The sequence below is a fragment of the Stegostoma tigrinum genome, chromosome 39 (assembly GCF_030684315.1).
Source record: "Stegostoma tigrinum isolate sSteTig4 chromosome 39, sSteTig4.hap1, whole genome shotgun sequence".
NCBI classification, from domain to species: Eukaryota; Metazoa; Chordata; class Chondrichthyes; order Orectolobiformes; family Stegostomatidae; genus Stegostoma; species Stegostoma tigrinum.
The window spans coordinates 16254777-16276498 of NC_081392.1; the positions used below are offsets into that span (position 1 = coordinate 16254777).

The 21722-nt window shown below is 45.2% G+C and overlaps 1 protein-coding gene across 2 annotated transcripts in view; it reads left to right on the forward strand.

Moving 5' to 3' along the window:
* Nucleotides 1–1134: 1134 nt before the first annotated feature.
* The window catches only part of map3k10 (mitogen-activated protein kinase kinase kinase 10), a 79239-nt gene continuing 58651 nt past the window's right edge, over nucleotides 1135–21722 (forward strand). For both annotated transcript variants that reach the window (XM_048522465.2, XM_048522466.2), the window contains exon 1: nucleotides 1135–2256. In XM_048522465.2, the coding sequence (XP_048378422.1) occupies nucleotides 1413–2256 (844 nt within the window). In that variant the 5' untranslated portion in view covers nucleotides 1135–1412. The remainder of the gene's footprint in view (nucleotides 2257–21722) is intronic.

Here is a 21722-nt window from a genome sequence, read left to right on the forward strand (position 1 = left end):
ACTGTGTTATCTCTGAGGCGAGCGTTGTCTTTTATGTTGTGTGAGTGTGCCTGTTTGGGATTAAGGGGACATAGATCTAATTCCAAGTTATAATTTAGATAGTAACCAGTTTTTGCCAATTGCTCTAAGAATAAGTTTTGTATTTTGAGTTCAGTAAGAAGTCCTGTAAAAGTCTGTTTTATTCTGGATAGTTGCTGAAAAGTAGGGAATCAGTCAGTCATTTTGGTAATCGTATCGACACACTTAAACAAATTGTGCAACTGATGGAATAGTGGGGGCTTGACTGTCAGTGCATTCCTCGTGTCACAGTCATGACACTCCTGGCTCAGAAGCAAATGTCTAACTTGCCAACCCATGGCAGATGTGGGCCAGAAGCCTGTGCTGTAGCTGTGAAATGAATTAGGGTGCAGGAAAGATATGCTCATCTGGTATTGTAAGCAACAGCATGGTCTAGTTGAGCTGATTGGTCTGACTCAGTGCTCTTTCATTCTACATTATTTCTTGTCAATGTCAAGGTGCACTGTCTTGCACAATCTTGCTCTACACTTTAGAATTTCCCCCTCAAACAAACCTGCACCAAGCTCTGTGCTGCGTGCACTGGAACACATTGCCAAACGCCCTTCCACTGTGGGCAGCACAACTTTACATTGCAAATGTTATGCTGGGAAAACATTCCAAAACCTGCCTCATCCCAAAACTACAGGAGACAGAAGGCAAGGTCAGATACTTTCACAATATCAAATTTGTAATTCAATGACGCAAGGTATAAAAATACATTTGTTACTGAGTTAAGCAAAGTAAACTATTAAACTGGAAGCATTCTTGTCTAATATCACACCTAAAGGCACAAAATAGGCATCCCCGTTCATTCCCCACTCAATCTTGGCTGCATAGAACCTGCCCCCCGTCTTCCGCCATTGGCGCGGGGCGGGACGCCAATCAAAGCAACTAACTGTACCGATTGGGCAGAGGGTGTGTCCGTTGGTGCCGTGCGGGCACGGGGCTGGCCGACGCGTGTAGCCCTCTGGGAACTGTAGTGTCAGGCCAGGCCCAGCCCAGACTCAGAGCGGGGAAGGAGACTACAACTCCCGGCGGGCGCGCGCCGGTCTGGGCTGGAAACAGCTGAGAGTCCGGGGGACTGTGACAGAAAAACTGACACAGACGCGGGGACCCGGTCCGTTTCAACGCGGAAGTGGTGGCCTTTTGAATCCTCATCTTCTTGGCGGTGGAGAGGGCAAGAGATGGTATCTTAGGAGATGATGCAAGGCCAAGCGGACAGTGGGAGGAAAACAATTCGCTCTTTGAAAAGAGGAGCCCTTAGCGGGGACATTGTAACGATAGAGACCGGGAGAGCAAAACCAGCCTTTTATTAGAGGCAGCCGCAAGCCCTCAATGGCCAGCCTGGTGTATGGATGCGCAAGCCGGGCTGTTCTACAATGGAGCCAGCGGCGATGAGTTACAGCAAGTCCCCAGCAGCCGAAGCTGCCACTTGCAATGGGGACCATCAACAAGAGTCTCCCTCCCTTCAGGCTCCTAGAGGCTGCCAGCTCCTGCTGCCTAAGCCCCCACCACCACAACCCCCTGCCTCTGCTGCTGCTGCTGCTGCCCCCGGCTCCCGGAGCTTCTGGACGGCCGTGTTCGACTACGAGTCCACGGCTGACGAGGAGCTGACCCTCCGCCGGGGGGACGTGGTGGAGCTGCTGTCCAAGGACTCGCATGTCTCCGGGGACGAGGGCTGGTGGACGGGCAAGATCCAGGACAAAGTGGGCATCTTCCCCAGCAACTATGTCAGCAGCCACCCGGCCCACGGCGGCTTCCAGGGCGGCGAGGAGTACCCCCTGCCCCCGGTCATCGACTTCAACGAGCTGCTGCTGGAGGAGATCATCGGGGTGGGAGGCTTCGGCAAGGTCTATAAGGGCACCTGGGGCCGGGATGAGGTGGCTGTCAAAGCGGCACGGCAAGATCCCGACGAGGACATCAGCGTCACGGCCGACAACGTCCGTAAGGAGGCCCGGCTGTTCGGCATGCTGAGGCATCCCAACATCATCCTACTGAAGGGGGTCTGCCTGAAGGAGCCCAATCTGTGTCTGGTCATGGAGTACGCCCGAGGTGGGGCTTTAAACCGAGCCCTGGCGGGCCGAAAGGTCCCTCCTCATGTCCTGGTCAACTGGGCAGTACAGATCGCCAGGGGAATGAACTACCTTCACAATGAGGCGGTTGTCCCAGTCATTCACAGGGACCTTAAATCCAGCAACAGTAAGTAGAGAACGCTGCATTATCAAGAGGGACTGGTCAACATTGCTCAGGAAGCTGTGATGGTCATTGGTTCTACCCGAAACAGGGTGCACAGGAGAAAGCATATATACACTAGCTTTGAGAGGAGGCGATGAGCGAGTGGCATTATCACTAGGTTATTAATCCAGAGGTGTTCTGGGGCTCCTGGGCTCAAATTCTGCCACGCAGATGGTGGGGAAAAGAAAAGCTGGAGTTAAGACGTTAACGATTACCATGAATCCACGGTCAATTGTCAGAAAGACCCATCAGGTTCACTACTATCCTTTAGGGAAGGAAGCTGCCATCCTTACCTGGTCTGGCCTACATGTGACTCCAGACCCACAGTGATGTGGCTGACTTTCAACTGCCCTAATTGGGGATGGGCAATAAATGCTGCCTGGCCAGCGACACCCACGTGAATTAATAAAACCAAAACTGAGCCCAGAATATTTCCCCTTGAATATTTTGAAATAATTTGTCGTAGGGACATTAGGAGTAAGGTGAGTATGTTATGCCCATGCAAAGTTGCCTTGGTTCTGGGTGAGACAACAAGGTGTAGAGCTGGATGAACACAGCAGGCCAACCAGCATCAGAGGAGCAGGAAGGCTGACATTTCGGGCCTATACTCCTCCTCAGAAAAAAGGGTCTGAAGAAGGGTCTAAACCCGAAACATCAGCCTTCCTGCTCCTCTGATGCTGCTTGGCCTGCTGTGTTCACACGGCTCTACACCTTGTTGTCTCAGATTCTCCAGCATCAGCAGTTCCTACTATCTCTGGTTCTGGGTGAGTTGGATTCAAAGCCACTTTAGAGGGTACAGTGTGGTAACTGTGACCAACTACATGAAGGCCCGATGCAGATGATTGTCAGTGCTCCATCCTTCGGGCAATTGCATTCCTCCAGTGCCAAGGGTGAGGGGCCACAGTGAGGTAGAGAAGCTGGTATTGTTCTTCCAGGAGTATGGGAAGTGGTATTTAACTTTCTGTGAGGTTTGGATTTGAATAGGGAGGAAGTGGTTTCTATTGGCAAGATAACTGGCAAAAGAACCAGAGCGAAACAAATAGAATTTCATTTTTACTGACATGAGTGCTGAATTTGTGGAAGATGCTGCCTGAAAGGGCAATAAAATTATCAGTATCTTTCAGAAGGGGCCTGGGGAAGTACTCGAAGGAAATATTTGCAGTTCAGTGGGAAATGAATAGGGGAAGTGGGGCTAAATTGGATTAGCTCTTTCAAAGAATCAGCACAGAACTGTTGGGGCTGAGTGGCCTCCTTTCCTGCATAGTTCTATAATAAAAACAGTGTTGGAGAAACTCAACAATTCTGGCTGCGTCTTTGGAGAGAGAAGCTGACTTAACATTTCAAGTTCAATATGACTCTTCTTCAGATTTCTCAGTTCTGTATTGAATTCATTTTGCATTTTGCCGTAATGGCATTTGAAGCTGAGACTTGACACGGTGGTCCAGTATCATAATAACAATGCTCCTTTGTGTAATGGGATCTTCATTCCACTACCAATCTGTCTCGCAACATTCAAGTGGAAGGTGACACGTTCCCAAGCCACACAGTTCACTTACTCTGTAGAAAGGTTTGATATAATGATCCTTCACTGTGAATAAATATCTGATCTCTGTTCCTAGCATGGGATAAGCTTGACCAAGGTTCCATCCCACTACCATATCATTGCAGTTTCAGCTATAAAGGAGGATTTGCTGGTTTTAGCATTTGGGTTAGAGAGTTCAGTGAGGAAGGAGTCCAGTTTCAGACTCGGCTCAGTCTTGGGTTAGTTTTCGATGGTGATTAACAGGAGTATCTGGAATTGTGAAGGATAATTGGCTAGGGCGGTGGATTGAATTGAATTGAGGCCTTTTAGGAATTTAAAAATTCATTGAAACCATTTCTGCTGGTGAGAGAGCCCAGGATCCGGATCTTCAACTTTAAGATCAGAACTGGAACATTCCTTGGAGAAGTTAGGAAATACTGCTTTAAATGGGGCTGGAAAAGTATCGAACTCTCTTCCCAAAAGCCTAGCTGCTAGCTCAGTAATTCTGAATCCGAGGGTGATTAATTTAGAAAGCACCACTCATGACCTCAGTACATCCCAAAGTGCCTTGCAGCCAATAAAGTGTTATCACTGTTATAATGTAGGAAATGTGCTCCCAAATTGTGCACAGCAAGCTCCCACAAACAGCCATCTGAAATGGGCTAGATAACTTGTTTTTGTGATACTGGTAAAGAATAAGCAGTGACTAGGGCACATGCAAAAAAAGACCTCCCAATCACTTTCTTCAAAATAGTGATGTGGGATCATAAGACATAAAAGAAGTAGCAGGCCATTCAGTCCATTAAGTCTGCTGTGTTGTTCAATGACATTATGGTCAACCTGACAATCCTCAAAGATGAAACCTTGTTTAGCAGCTCATCTGAAAGACAGCACCTTTGATGGTGCAGAGCTCCCTCAGTGCAGCACTGGCAGTGCCGTGGCTGATTTTTGTGCTTATGTTCTTCAATGGTGTAGTGGTAATGTCACTGGACTAGCAATCCAGAGGTCCCTGGCTAATGTTCTGGAAACATGGGTTTGGTTCCCAACATGATGAACTTTGAAACAATTAAAACGCTAGCCTAATGGTGACCATGCAACCATCGTTGGTGGTTGTAAAAAAAAAGCCCATCCGGTTCACTAATACCCTTCCTTTAGGCTGATCTGGTTTATATGTGACATAGACGCATAAGATATATGATTAATTCTTAACTGCCCTCTGAAATGGATGAGGGGGAGAGAGACATTTAGTTCATGCACAGATGGCAATTGGCAAAAAATGCTGGTCTTGTTTGTGACATCCACGTTCCATGCAAGAATAAAAAAAATCCAGGACCTCCTGACCCAAAAAAGCAATAGAGTTATGGTTGACATTGTGAGTTAGGATAAAGATCAGCCATAATCTCTTTGAATAGTAGGATAGGCTTGAGGGGGCTGAATGGCGTCCACCTAGCATCCTGTGATGGGAAAGCTGCAGACAGATTTTCGCACATTGACACTTTGACTTGCAATAGAAATCAGATGAACAGAGCACCCAGAGGGCAAATAGTGGTGGCTGGGAGTCTACTGCTTTCTTTATAGTTCTTCAGCGTGCTTTAAAACACAAGCAGAAGGGCATCTCAGTGACTCAGTTTGTAAAGCTCCTGTCCTTTGGGGTATAAAACCCTTGAGGACCTGTCACCCAGTGTTTGCATCAAGCGTTCCCAGGTCAGACAGAGCTCCAATAGCAGCCTGTAAACCTGATATTAGAAAATTGCCGCTACTTACGTTATTGTCGCATTAGTGAATCTCAGAGCATCTCCTAGATGTTAAATTAGCGCTGAACTACTGGCAATGATGTGCTTTAGGTGACAGACATGAGGAACTAGGTCAATGCTGTCCCAAACGCACTTCCCACTGGATTCAGAGACCACACTGAAGTCAGTGTGGGATTCAAGTGCAGTTTCTAATAAACATGATATCCTTGTGTGTATATATATATTTTCTAATGTTACACTCTCTGAATTATAATCAGATCATGTTGTAAGTATCCAAATTATAAAATTTCCTAGGTGCTATATCAAGCATTGGTTCTCCTTACTGCAGATATTTTGACTCTCAACACAGGTTGTGTTATCCTTTTCAAGCTTCCTCCAGCTGTACCAGTGAATAAAACTCAAACTGATCATTTAAATGATTAGATCAACTTTCTTGAGCATGTTTATAAAGTAGTGCACGGCATTTACAGGTTAGAAGGAAGCCATTGAGTCCAACAGTGAGAGCAGGAAGAAGCTGTGCAAAACTGAAAGAATTGTGGCCACTGTAAATCAGAAGCAAAAGCTGAAAGTGCTGGAAAAGCTCAGCAGGTCTGGCAGCATCGGTGGAAAGCAATCAGAGTTAATGTCTTGGGTCGAGTGACCTGTTATGAGGAAAGGTCATTCGACCTGGAAAGGAAACTGGTGCAGAACTAGGACAATGGCACAGAAGCAGTGAGTTTAGGGTATGAGCCTAGGGGGTATTAAATTGAGGAATGTGGGGTTGAAGCTAGGGGTGTGCTTAAAAGGGTGGGGCATGGGGATAGAATATTGAATAGAGGATAGTGGTTTGAGAAACTGGGAAGAGCAGAAGATCAGAAACAATGGAATAACTCTTTCAAAGACCTGGAACAGACACTAAAGGACTGATAGCCTCTTGAGCTGACTGCTGTACCATTGGGTCAATGGTATGAGGATGGAATCTAGAAAGCTTTGGAAGGGAATGGCATTGGAGACAGAGATATGGGGAGTGAAACATGGGATTTAAACAAGGCAGAGTGGGAACAGAGAGTATGGCCCTGAGCAATGTGGAATAGTCAAACCCTGTCTACAACTTTAAAGGTCTCTTGTAGACTTTTTCCAGGGAAAGAGAGTCGCAATCTGTTCTACATTTCCTGATGGTTATAACCTCTCCTTTCTGGCACTGTTCTTGTGAATCCTTTTTGCCCAGAACTAATGTACTGCACAGTAAACTTGGTCATGCAGCACAACAGACCTAAATGGATCAGGTTCAAGGATTAGATCAGCGTGAAGTGAAAAAGGAGATTAGGAGGATTTGGTGAAAGAGGTGCATTCTGAGCACTCTTGAAGGAAGATCTGGAGATGTTTAGGGATATAGATTGGGTGTAGATTGCTGAAGATACATTTGCTGATGAGAGGATGAAGATGGGTGCTTCAAGGGGATGCCAGAGGTCAGAGCTGGTGGAATGGAGAATCAGATGAGAGGTTAGAGGTAGGGGAGGTGAAGGCTGTAAGTTAAGTCCAACAACAGAAAGTGAAAGGACCAGTTTCAGCCAGAAGCCAATTCTGCAGGTTACTTCAGTTGATTGGGCGGCTGGTTTGCGATGCAGAGTGTCACCAGCAAAATGGGTTCAATTCCTGCACTGGCTGGGGTCACTCTGAAGGTCGCAGTTTCTCAAACTTAGCCTTTGCTTGAAGCTTAGTGAGCCTCAGGTTAAACCACCATCAATCCTATCTGTCTAATGAGAGAGCAGCCCTATGATCCTCTGGGACTGTGGCGATTTTACCTTGACACAGGAACGTATGCGGATGTACAATTACAGAAGTCAAATTTCTCATTAAAAGTTCAACTTTTAGACATTGCGGAAATCAAACTCAATAAATCAGCAAGCTGCCTTTGCCTAGTGTCCTTAAGGCACAGGATCAATTAAGAAGAATTAGCAAGGGGTGTTTGTGGCGCAGTGGTAGTGTTCCTACCTTCGAAGCAGGAGGCCTGGATTCAAGTCCCACCTGCTCAAGCGTTGTGTCATAACATACCTGAACAGATTGATTTTATTTTTTAAAAGAATTAAATAGTGCAAATGATTTCTTATCTTACTTCCTGATGAATCTTAGCGCCCACATGTACAATTGTTCAAGGTGGCAGGGACTTTGTTGTAACAATCTGAGAAAGCACTTACCTAAACTGGCGTGGAACTAGGATCTGTCAGGGCTCGGATCTGTCTATTTTAGCGCTGTGTTGGTGTTCAGTCACCAGATTTGGAGAACCATCTATCTTGGGGCACAGACTCTGAGCCAGATATTGCAGGTTCAAATCCTTTCCAGTACATGATGATCAAAGAAGGTGCATTTGTAATATGGGCAAACAGGCTGAGTATTAACTTGTAAATCCTTCCAACTGATGGCAGGGGCTAAGACCAGGACAGATTCCTAGAATAGAATAGAATACTGAAGTCTCCAAACAAAGGGCCACATTGGAAAGTGCGTACCACCACAGTAACCCTGACTCCCTGTAAACTGTAACTGACTGCCCACATAAAATGTGTAGTCATTGAGTCTCCAATTACCCTCATCAAAGATTCTCTGTATGAGAGCTCCAAGCAGCACCTTTTCCCAATTTTATTGTCTGGTTCTGGGACACTCTCATCGTTTGCAGGATCATGTGGCCTTTTCAAGCATCCCCTAGAACGTGTGTCTCTGGAGAGATGTGTTTGGGTGTGTGTGGATGTTTACCTTCCACATTAATGCAAAAAAGAAACAATAATGGAATATTTGACAGCGAACTTCAGCGTGCATTGCCTTGAAACATGATATTTTGAGTGTTTACATACAAACAAGCAGTCTCCGGCAGCCACATGTCCTGAGCTGCATCTCCATCATGTCTGTCATTCCTCATTGCTGCTGCTATACAGTCATAGAGCCGTACAGCACGGAAACCGACCCCTTGGTCCAACACATCCAAGCCGACCGGATATCCTACTTTAATCTAGTCCCACTTGCCAGCATTTGGCCCGTATCCCCCCTAACCCTTCCTGTTCATGTACCCATCCAGGTGCCTCTTAAATGCTGTAACTGTACCAGCCTCCACCACTTCCTCTGGCAGCTCATTCCATACACGCACCACCCTCTGTGTGAAAATGTTTCCCCTCAGGTCCCTTTTAAAGCTTTCCCCTCTCACCTTAAACCTATGCCCCTCTAGTTTTGGACTCCACTCCCGGGGGGGAAATGACCTTGCCTATTCACCCTATCCATGCCCCTCAGGATAAGGTCATCCCTTAGCCTCCAACACTCCAGGGAAAATAGCCCCAGCCTCATCAGCCTTGCCCTGTAGCTCTCAGCCTCCGACCCTGGCAGCATCATCACAAATATGTTCTGAACCTTTTCAAGTTTAGTGACATCCTTCCTAAAGCAGGGAGGTGAGAATTGAATGCGGTATTCCAAAAGTGTTTTACAGGACCTTCAGGGTCCGATCACATTACTTGATTTGCCAAGTTAGCCACATCTTGCCCACTGGGTGCAGTGGAAAAATGTTCCACCGGGTGCATTTTGAGTTAAGTATTTTCAGAAAGCAGCAACTAAACACCTTTGAGCTTCCCACAATGATAATAATTAACCTGTAATTGTCAGTTCACCATGTGCCATTTCCCCAAAAGGGATTGCACTTTGGTAAGAGGCAAAGTTCACGTCAAACATCCTCATTTACTGAGGGATAGCTTTATTTAAGATTATCCCTTTATGGTGCACACTTCCCTTGTTATTATAGTACATTGTGTTACTTGATGTCTAATGGAACTTGCGGATTTTCAATCCGTGCGGAGCTGTTAGCAATAGCTCAGGGGGTAGAGTGTTCTCCCATCAGAGTCACAAAATTATTACAGTTCAGAAGGATGCCAGTTCAGTACATCGTGTCTTGGGACATCTCCTGACCATTTTTGCTTTGCGTCGATCTCCTTCCTTTCCCCCTTAATCCATTGCGCTGCTTCGGTAGCACTGTGGGTTCAAGTCCCACCTCCCCCAGCCGTGAGATCCAGGCAACACTCCCGCTTGCACTGAGCGGATGCAACACTGTCCGAGGTGCTGAGTTTCAGATGAGAGACCGAAACAGGGCCATCCCAGGAGGGTGTAAAAGATCTGACTTTTCTGCTCATTTGAAGAAGAGCACTGACATGCTACATGGTCAAAAAAGTTGAGCCGAACCTTTTTTTAGTATGTTCACAGGATGTGGGAGTCACTGACTAGTCTCGCATTTATTTCCCAGAGGGCAGTTAAGAGACAATTACATTGTGGGTCTGGAGTCACATATAGGCCAGACCAGATAAGGATGTAGTAGTTTCCTTCCTTAAAGGGCGTTAGTGAACCAGATGGATTTTTCCCGACAATCAGCAGCGGATTCATGATTGTCGTGAGGCTCTTTATTCCAGATTTTTATTGAATTCAAATTCCACAATCTACCCTGGCAGGATTTCAGCCTTGGTCCCCCGAACATTATCTGAGTTTCTGGATTAACAGCCAAGAGATAGTACCACTGGGCCATCACCTCTTCCCTTTGACAGTGAACTTTTGGAAAGTCTCCGGGCAAAAAAGACTGTCAGGAGTTTGGAGCTCCCTTTCAACAGCGGCTAGATCAGTTGGTAATTTTAAATCTGATAAATTTTTTTGATAGCCAAAAGTATTCAGGCATATGGAACAAAAATGGGAATTAGATTGTAGATCAGGCGTGATCTTGTTCAGTGGGAATTGAATAGCCTCCTCCTGTTTCTGTGTTCCCCTAAATCTGTGAAAAATTAGAAAAAGGAATGAAGCGATTTGGCATAAAATGGTATGGCTCATTCAGTATAGAGCTGAAAATGATTATATGAAAATGAAGGGATTTTAATAAAGTAAATAGAGAAAACTGTTTCCACTAAGAAGATGGTCGGAAACCAGAGGATACAGATGAAGATAGCCAGAGAAAATGCAGTTGTGTAGCCCTGTCTAAGAACTGACAGACATGGAGTCATAGAGTAATACAGCATGGAAACAGGCCCTTCGGCCCCAACTGGTCCATGCTGACCATGGTGCCCACTCAGCTAGTCACAATTGCCCGCATTTGGTCCAAATCCCTCTAAACCCTTCCCATCCATGTACCTATCAAAATGTTTTTTAAATATTGTTACTGTACCTGCCTGAACCACTTTCTCTGGCAACCCATTCCATACACGCACCACCACACGCGTGAAGAAGTTGCCCCTCAGGTCCTTCTTAAATCTTTCCCCTCTCACCTTAAACCTATGCCCTCTAGTTTTCAATTTCCCATTCCTGGGAAAAAGACTATATGCATTCATCCTATGTATGCCCAATAAGGCCACTCTTCGTCCTCCTATCCTGGCCACCCTCTTCCTGTAACTCAGGCCTACTACTCCTCGCAACATCCTCATAAATCTTCTTTGCACACTTTCCAGTTTAACGATGTATTTTCTATAACAGGGTGGCCAAGACTGTACACAATACTCAAAGTGTGGCCTCACGAACGACTTATACAACTGTAACATAACGTCCCAACCCTGATACTCAATGCCTTGACCAATGAAGGCCAGCATGCCAAATGCTTTTTTCACTGCCCTGTCCACCTGTGATGCTATTTTCAATTAACTATGTACTTGTACTCCTAGGTCCTTCTGTTTCACAGCACTCATCAGGACCTTCCCATTTACTGTAAAAGCCCTACCTTGGTTTGATTTTCCAAAATGCAGAACTTCACAGTTATCTGCATTGAATTGCATTTGCCAATCCTCAGCCCACTTCCATCCCTGATCAAGATCCCTCTGTAATTTTTGATAACTTTCTTTGCTATCGTCGGTACATCTTAATTTTGTATCATCCACATACTTGCTAATCGTGCCTTGTACATTCACGTCAGGATCATGATGGACCAAATGGTCTCCTTCCACACTTTGTTACTGCTGCTTTAATCTGCGTTTGCTGGGAGATATCCTGTCACAGCATGTCCCAGCCCTGTCAATCTAATATCATCCCCATGGACATTTTTCACTGAGTATAGAAAGCTGAGGGGTGACCTAGATAAAGGTGAATGACAAGGGTCTTTTCCCCAGGGTGGGGGAGTTCAAAACTAGGGGTCATATTTTTAAGGGGAAAGAGGAGAAAAATTTAAAAAGGGCATGAGGAGCAACTTTTTTTACAGAGAGTGGTTCATGCGTGGGATGAACTGCCAGAGGAAGAGGTGGATGCTGGTACAGTTACAACATTGAAAAGACATTTGGATAAGTTCATGAATGGGAAAGGCTCAGAGGGATAAGGGCCAAGCACAGGCAAGTGCTGACTAGTTTAGTTTGGGAACGTGGTCGGCATGGACTGGTTGGGCTGAAGGGCCCGCTTTCGTGCTATATAACTCTGTGACTGCACATGCCGTAGCTCATCTGTAATCGCCCAAGTGACAACCGAGTATGTTGAATTCGATCCTCCCTCTTATATCCCTGAGATCGCTTCTCTCTGATCAAATGGCTGAAATCCTGACATTTTCTTCTTTGTAAGTTACCACTTCTGTGCTATGTAATTTGGTGAGTTAACCATCTCATTTTGGGAAGTCAATAGTATTGGTGCTGGTTACAAAATAGAACAAGTTACATTCATAAAGTGGCCTTCATCTTGGGGATCCCAAAGTGCCAATGAAGTACTTTAGTAATGTAACATAGAAAGCGTGTCGCAGGGAAGTTTTGCTGGGAACAGTGTGCCAGTCGGCAAGCCTTATTGTACCACTAGGCATCACAGAATGTATAAATTCCCAAAGGGACCATTACAGTAAATGGGAACTGCAGATGCTGGAGAATCCGAGATAACAAAGTGTGGAGCTGGATGAACACAGCAGGCCAAGCAGCATCTTAGGAGCACAAAAGCTGATGTTTTGGGCCCAGACCCTTCATCGGAAAAAAGAGTCTAGGTCCAAAACGTCAGCTTTTGTGCTCCTGAGATGCTGCTTGGCCTGCTGGGACCATTACAGTAATCAGTTTGCCTGGCACTCTCGTGCACACATTCATTCATTCACAACAAAGACAGATGGTTTAACACAGAGCGATATCGTTACACACCTCTTGAGCGGGTGGCATTTGAACCTGGGTCTCCTGGCTCTGAGGTAGGGACACTTCAGCAAGATCCCTAAGGTTTATCATTGCTATTATAGGTGGAAAAGGAATATAGGCGGGGTCAACAAATTCTGAAGATCAGAAGTCCTGACCGCAGGGTGGAAATATATTTTCTCCCCTTCCTTTTAATTGCAGTAATGATGGTATGCTGCTGTCTGCAGGTAATTTACCGTTTGGTGGTTGATTGGATGAACCTAAAGTCTTATTTTAGAATTCATTCTTTTAATCTTTTGCCCACATGAAGAGAAGGAGAGATGAATGGCTTCTGTCTGGGGGGGTTTATCTTTACTGGCCTTTTTAACTCTCTGCAGCGAGACAATCAGAGGGCTGCTGCCTACTGACATTTCTTTAACTTAAAAGACCACTCAGTCTGAAATACTCCCTCTCGCTGCTTCTAAAAGCAACACTATATCTCACCACTCAAAATTACTGCAGCACTTAAAAGTTAAGTGCAAACTCTCGTGGCATTTCAGCCCAAATTCCATTTCAGGTTTCAGTCCCAAAAAGTGAGCTATGGGGCCCTTTACAAACACTACAGTCAACTTGCACTAAGCAAGCTCCCAAAAGCAGCAATGTGATAATGAACAAATCTTCTCTTTCAGGGATGTTTGTTGAGGGATAAATATTGTCTAATATTGGCAGTCACATGTACTCCCAAGCTCTTGTTTGAAACAGTGGCTGTGGGATCTTTGTGTCTGGCTGAAAGGGTAGACAGGGCCTCAGTTTAACATCGCTTTCAAATTACACGATCTGAGCAGGAATTAGTCCTGGGAATGTGAACAATGATATCTCTGTCCCTCAGTACAATTAGTGAAGCGTCACAAGCAGGAGTTCCACACTGAAGCATACATGGAGGTGAGAGCGCTCTGAGGATCCTGTTGAGGTGTTTCATTTTCAAAGGTTTCTTCTCACACAGAGATACATGTCGTCTCACACATGCTGTCTCACTGACACATGTGCTCACTCATGGACTCGTGCTTTCTCTCACACGCGTGCAAGTGCACACATGCACTCTGTCACAGACTCTCTTGTTCTCTTTTACTGACACCGACATGCACGCGTGCACACGTGTTGTCTCACGGGGACACAATAAACACGCGCTCTCTCTCAGACTCTTGTGCTGTCTCATGGTGATGCACTCTGGGATATGCTCTCTTGCAGATGCATTTAACAGTGCTGTCACAGACACACATTCACTCATGGGCACACATGCACACCTCTCTATCTGTGCTGGTCATATTTATCTATTCAAATCAATTCACTGTTTCAGGATGTTTTGTTGGACCTCTCTTCATTTTAGTTTTGCCCTTCTGTTCCTCCCCACGTTTCTGGGACTGGAGTAAGTTGAGCTTTTTGTCATCTGAACAGAATTATACAGGACGACTGTCGGAGGTGAGGTCAGCTGACCCTGGCAGCAGTTTCATGTGATCTGGCATCACGATTCCATACCTCACTTTGCACATACTGAACTGTCACCACAGAAGAGGTTGATTTCCCTGTAACGTGCTGGAATAGAGCAGTTGTTCTGAGATTCTGACATAATCTGTAACATCCCACCACTGTGTGATGGCTGCTTGCTTCGTTGGTTTTGTGTCTTGGGCCTTTCTGTATATGTGAGACTCTATGCCTACCTGGTACATGTGCTTTTCTTATAAAATAGGAATGGAAAGTGCTGGAGAAACTGAGTTAACATTCTAGAAACCAGTCATTCAGGACTCAAAACATTAACTCTGTACCCTCTCCTGAGATTTTCCAACGATTTCTCTTACCGTTCCATATTTCCAGCATCCATGGTATTTTGCTTTTACACTTGCCTTCCATGCATGTCTGACTGTGTCTTTCTTTGTGAGTTTGTACAAATGCCTCTAACGTTATCTCTGTACGGCCAAGGATTCACATGAGCAAACCAAAGCAGACAGTCACAGCAATCAGTACTGGATGGTGAGCTTTGGACTTTCATTGTGAATAGTAAGGATTCTTGGGGCAAGTTGTCAGAGTTGTTAATGGTTTTGGGTAATGTTTGAACGTCATGTTTCTTTTGGCTACTGCGTAACCAGCTAGGTGTGATTGTTAGGCACTCCCTTAAAAATATATATTTAAGGATTGAATTTGAAGCTGTGATTGTACTTTGTGACATTTGGTTTCAGATTCTACCTATTTGGGCGTTTAAAAAATAAACAGGAAATTGGTTTCGGGAAGTTGAACCTTGGACTGCTGCCATGCTGGGAATCAAAAAAATCCCATGGAATGATTTAAAGAAAAGTGGAGGTTTTCCCACATAGTGTTTTGGAAAATTTATCCCGTAAACATTGACAGAGGTAGATGCCAGCCATAGGATCATAGAATCCCTGCAGTGTGGAAGCAGGCCATTCAGCCCATAGAGTCCACACTGAACCTCTGAAGAGCATCCCAGCCCTATACACTATCCCTGTAACCCTGCATTTCCCATGGCCAATCCACACTAAACTGCACATCTTTGGACTATGGAGCAAACCCGCACAGACACGGGGAGAATGTGCAAACTCCACACAGACAATCGCCCGAGTCTGGAATCGAACCTGGGTCCCTGACGCTGTGAGGCAGCAGTGCGAACCACTGAGCCACTGTGCTGCCAATCGTTCATCTCAATGATACATATATACACACATTAGAAATGAGAGATGATCCAAAAAGTAAAAGTTAAAAATAAAGAATATACAGGTTGATTTTTTTTTCTTTATTTGGAATTAAAAGTCTGCTGATGAACATAAAACTGTTGTCGTCATCAGAAAAACCCATCTGGTTCACTAATGTCCCTTCAGGGAAGGAAACTGCCATCCTTACCTGGTCTGGCCTATATGTGACTCCAGACCCACAGCAATGTGGGTGGCACTGAACTGCCCTTTGGGCAACTGGATATAAGCAATAAATACTGGTCCAGCAAATGACACTACATTCTGTGAATGAATTTAAAAATATTATTGATTCTACCATTAACTGAAAGGAATTTCCTTTGACTGTAGCTTTGTTGACTTGATTTGTTTTCAACATTTAGGAAGGCTTTATTTCTTCTGCAAATGCCATTGTGTCCAGTTCTCATCTGCATCCATTCACAGTGCACTTTAGTACTGTGGAAATTGAACTCAAGGTTAGAGTGCCAGCTGTCCAGCACAAGGAAGAGTTTGCTTTAAAAACTTTTTATTGTGTGTTCCCAAAAGGCTGAAACATGCACGTGCTTTTCAACCAACTCTCAACCTCTATTACATCTACAGACTGCAATTCAACGCACAGGAAATAGTTTTATTTTGGCTGAGAGAGGGTACTCAGCCCCTCACTATCCCTACATACAAAGGACACCCTTTCGTCAGTTTCTGAATGGTGTCTCTCCCTTTGAAGTGTTGCTGTCTGAAGTTCCCTTGGCACTCATCGGGCGCAACATTCCACTGACCCTCCTGAGACTTGGCATAATCGACATAAGGATGTTCCAGACAGTCATGAAATTTACATCCTTGGCCACTTCTTGACTTGTATGTCCATCCTTCTAAACAAAAATGCAGGTTGTACTAAAAATCCGAAAAAAAAAATGTTGTCCTGACAATATGACACAATGGATTTTTTTTTTGGTTTGCTGTCATTCTGTGAGCTGCATTCCTGGTAACTTTGACTCCAGAAGGTTGAATTTGAGGCCTTCTCCAAAGACATGAGCGTGAATTTGAGGCTGACACAATCAGTACAGAACGATGGGAACCCCACGTGGTTAGAGGAACCTTGGACTCACCATTAGACTGAAGCTATATGTGTCTCATAAGAGGATACAGAAAACAATCCTAAAGAGCTGTTTGATGGAACTGTAGATATGTTATTTTGGATAAAATTTAAGGCCAGAAAGAGGCTACTCGGCCACTTGGGCTGTTCCAGGTCCTGGTCAAAATTAATATCACTGTGAACATGTTACCTGGTCATTAGCTCACACATGTTTGTGGGACCTTGCCGTGCATAAATTGGCTGTTGCATTTCCTGCATTACAACAGCGATGGCAAAACTTACTTTGTTGTCTGTAAATTGGCTTTGTACTTGAGCTCATGGGAGTGATATATAAATTGAACTAGTTTTTAAGATATTCCATAAATTATTGATGATGATTAAATCAAGATTGAAATACATCTGCTCAATAAGTGGGCACGGCAAGGAATTAAAATGTTAACTGTAATTTTTTTTGAGTTGCAGATACTCGTTTAACACCTTCAAAAAAAATTGTAATTTCAGTGATGCGAGCCTGAGAAATGTACACTTGTAACTCAAGGTCAGGAATGAAAGATTAAACAGCTCCCTCATCAGACTGAAATCAAGACTCCTGTTTAACCCATCTATTCCCACGATTTTATTACCATGAATTAATGGGTTAGAATGCTGAGGGTGATGGAGAAAAGGCAGGTTAATGCAGACTTCAACTACATCACTCACATTCTGATCGAATGATAGAAAGGACTAGCCATCCTGAATAGCGGCCTCCTGCTGCTCCTGTTCAAAATGAGCCTCTTCTTTTCTTTTAAAAGCCATGATGTGTTCTCCAGTTGGTGTTCTACCTCAGCTTCCAGTCAGTAAGTCATGACTCGACCCTTAAAACGAAGGTCGATCTTGTAATAATTTTCATGCCTTCCTGACATCTTGGAGTGCTTTTCAGCCAATCAAATACTTGCAAAGTGCTGAGTCTTGACGTAACATGGGAAAGGCAGTAGTCAGTTTGCGCACAGCAAGATTCTACCAGCAGCCAAATGACGATGACCAATCAACTGTTGCAGTGCAATTGATTGTGGACTAGTTCCCCGAGGAAATGGTTCAGTGGGATCCTTTACATCCACCTTTGTGTATCACTGATAGTATAGCACTTCCTTTGATACTACACTAGTCCTGATTTTTGTGCTCATGTTCCAGGGTAAGACTTCAACTTGAAATATTGTGTGACTCAGGACATCCACGAAGCTGGCCACAGAGTCAGAGAGTTGTCAGTTCAAACTCCACTTTGGAACTTGAACACAAAAATCTAGACTGACACGCCCAAATCGATACTTGGTGTGTGCTACTGGGTCTGAGGTGCCGTCTGTCAGATGGGATGTTAAACTCAGGCCCCAGTCTACTTCCTCGGGCAAAGATTGAATGAGCCACCCATTAAGGTGTGGTGAAGCAGAGATTAGATAAGATCTGCATAGTATCAATGACAGTTAGAAATATTATTGGAAAGAATGTTTGTGATAAGTGGTAATGACTCTGTTTATAAGAACACACGTGGTTTTGTATAACTATGTGTCATATCAACTGCAGGTGGAAATTTCTGACCTCTGAGCTTGAGAAAAGCTGTGAGTGGCTGTCATAATCTCAGGAAGATGCTCACTGAGAGAAATAAAGGAGAGGTTGTCCGAAGGTGGGTCCCATACTTGGACTCCATCTACACGTCTCATTGGCACAGAAAGGCTGCCAACATCAAAGACCCCTCCCACCCTGATAATACTCTCTTCCAGCCTCTTCCATCAGGTAGAAGATACAAATTTCAAACAAACACACCAACAGGTTCAGGAACAGCTTCTTCCCTGGTCTTAATACACAACCCTCTAATTTCACATCTAATGTTCGTCTTGTTTTAGTGCAACTCCTCTGCAACTGTGGTAACCTTCCATACCTTGCTCTTTGATCTGTATGTCCTTGTTTGCTATGATCTGCCTGCACTGCACACAGAACAGAACTTTTCACTGTACTTAGGTACATGCGACAACAATAAATCAAAGCAAATAGATGTCAAGGCCAAAAACTAACTAGCTTTTAATGAGACAATGAATGTAATAAGATTTGATAAGAATTGTAAGGGAATGGTGCCTCTGCCCTGACTGCATTTCCTGGGGATGAATGAGGCACAATGTCAGTGCAGGATCCATAAACCCTGGGAAAGAACTATGCCTGGCTGCTGGAGCAGTACCTGATGGCTGTGGGAGTGGGAGTCCATCCTGCCTCTCGGTGACAGTCACGTTGAAATTCTAAGCGACTGGTTCCTTCCAGGGGATGATGAGAGCAGTGTTGGGATCTCTATTACGCAGTGGATCAGTGACCGATGCTGTCTGTGCATGGTCACGCTTGGTCATTTTGTTCCCCATGATGAAGTCGGTACCGCAGCTGGGGGAGTAGGATTCAGAAATGGAGCTGGCTTCCCCCATCTGTACGGTGACATCAGCTGTCACAATATTAAGAATTCATCTGTTGTAAGGGTTCACATTCCGTTAATGTGCAAGTGATCTATGATCATCGTTGGCCCTTCCTGGAGACGTGTGCCTGCAACCCTGGTAGCTGCAGTGCTTGATTCATCCTAAAGAACTCCCTTGTACCTCACGCATTTAAGGGTCTGGGTGCCTTACCAAGGCTGGTTATTGTGCGACGAGGGCTACCAACTGTGACCATGGCTGATGACACCATTACCCCACACCCTGACTGCCGCAGAGTGCGGATAGAATGCTGCCCAGGGCTATGCTGGAGCACTGAAGGTGTAGTTCCGTTCTCAGACTGGTCCGAGGGCCCTGCAGTTGTATTCCAGGCAGGAGTTGTGGGAGCTGGGTCATGTGGTTCTCTGTACAAGTGCAGCAGGCAATGAGGTGATGTGCTGGATGCTGAGGAATTGGGGCAATTGGGAGCAGGCTTCTGAGGGAGAGGCATTGTGCACATGCATTGGGTGCTGCCAGACAATATCAGGTTCATGCTGGGATCCAGACGGTGAGAGCTTGTTGCAGCAGACTGTTATAGGATATGGTTCAGTTGTCATTGGTCACGATACCAGCATTTGGTTTGCCAAAGGGTGGGGTGTGGGTGTGGGGCCTGGAGGGTGGGAGTCTGTAGGACTTCCTGACCAATTTCCATCACCACTTGAACTCAGCCAGAAACAAATAAATACCAAAGTAAGTCTTGACCCTAAATGTTTTTACATATAGCGGGCACAGGTGCGATAGGTTACAGAGCCATGCAGCATGGAAAGAGACCATTAGACATAAGAGTAGAAATTGGGCCATTCAGCCCATTGAGTTTGCTCTGCCATTTGATCATGGCTGATAAGTTTCTCAACTCCATTCTCCCTCTGTCTCTCCAGAACTCTTGATCTCCTTAACAATCTATCTCTGTCTTAAATATACTCAATGACCTCCACAGCCTTCTGTGGCAGTGACCTCCATAGATCCACCACTCTCTGGCTGAAGGAGTTTCTCCTTATCTCCTTTCTAAAAGGTCTTCCCTTTACTCTAAGGCTGTGCCCTCGGGTCTGAGACTCTCCTACCAAGGGGAACATCTTCCCAACATCCACTCTGTCCAGGCCATTCAGTATTCTGCAGATTTCCATTGGATCCCCCCTCATCCTTCTAAACTCCATCGAGTATAGACCCAGAGTCCTCAAACATTCCTCATATGTTAAGCCTTTCATTCCTGGGATCGTTCTCATGAACCTCCTCTGAACCCGCTTCAGGACCTATACGTCCTTCCTGAGAAATGGGGCCCAAAATTGCTCTCAATACTCTAAATATGGTTTGACCAGAGCTTTATAAAGCCTCAGAAGTACATCCCTGCTTTTATATTCTCATCCTTTCGAGATTATAATTGCCTTCCTGACTGCCAACTCAAACTCCACATTTACCTGAAGTGAATCCTGGGCTAGAACGCCCAAATCTCTTCGCAGTTCAGATTTCTGAATTTTCTCCCATTTAGAAAACAGTCCATGCTTTTATTCTTCCTACCAAAGTGCATGACCTCACACTTTCCCATGTTGCACTCCATTAGCCACTTGTTCACCCACTCTCCTAACTTGTCCAAATCTTTCTGCAGCCTCCCCATCACCTCAATGCTACCTGTTCCTCCACCTATCTTTGTATTGTCTGGAAATATAGCCAGAATGCCCACAGTTCCTTCATCTCGACCATTAACGTACAAAGTGAAAAGTTGTGGTCGCAACACTGACCCTTTTAGAACATCACTTGTCACGGGCTGCCATCCAGAGAAAGACCCTTTTATCCCCACTTTCTGCCAGACAACCAACCTTTTACCCATGCCGGCACCTTGCCTCTAACACCATGGGCCCTTATCTTACTCAGCAGCCTCCTGTGTGGCATCTTGTCAAAGGCCTTGAAGAAGTCCAGGTAGCTAACATGCATTGGCTCTCCTTGATCTACCCTGCTCATTACTTCCTCAAAGAATTCGAACTGATTTGTCAGGCATGGCCTCCCCTTTGTTGAAGCCACGTTGACTTTGCCCTATTTTACCATGCACTTCCAAGTATTCAAAAATCTCATCCTTCACAATGTTTAAAGGTCAGGCTAATTGCCCTGTAATTTCCCATCTTTTGCCTCACTCCCTTCTGAAACACGGCTGTCAGGTTAGTGATTTTCCAGTTCTCTGGGACCCTCCCTGATTCCAAAAATTCCTGAAAGATCATCACTAATGCCTCCACTATCTCTTCAGCATGCTCCTTCAAACCCTTGATCCAACTCGTTCACACTGACCAGGTTTCCTAAAATGAATGAGCCCCATTTGCCTGCATTAGACCCATATCCCTCTAAACCTTTCCTGTGCACATACCTGTCGAAATGTCTTTTAAATGTCATAATTGCACCCCACTCTACCACATCTGGCAGCTTGTTTCATACACTCACTCTCTGTATGAAAAATTTGCCCCTCACATCTCTTTTAAACCTTTCCCCTCTCACCTTAAACCTATACCCCCTAGTTTTGGACTCCCTACCCTGGGGCAACTACCCACCCTATCCATGCCCCTCATGATTTTATAAACCTTAATAAGATCACCTGTCAACCTCCGATGCTCTTGGGTTGGGGTGGGGCGGGTGGGTGGGGGGGGGGGGGGGGGGGGAGTCCCAGCCTATCCAGCCTCTCCTTTGTAGCTCAAACCCTCCAATCCCGGAAAATATTTTCTGCACCCTTCCCAGTTGAACAACCTCCGGGTACTCTAAAACTGATGGAATGACTGCTTGCTGAATAAGAATGATGTATTCACTCAGC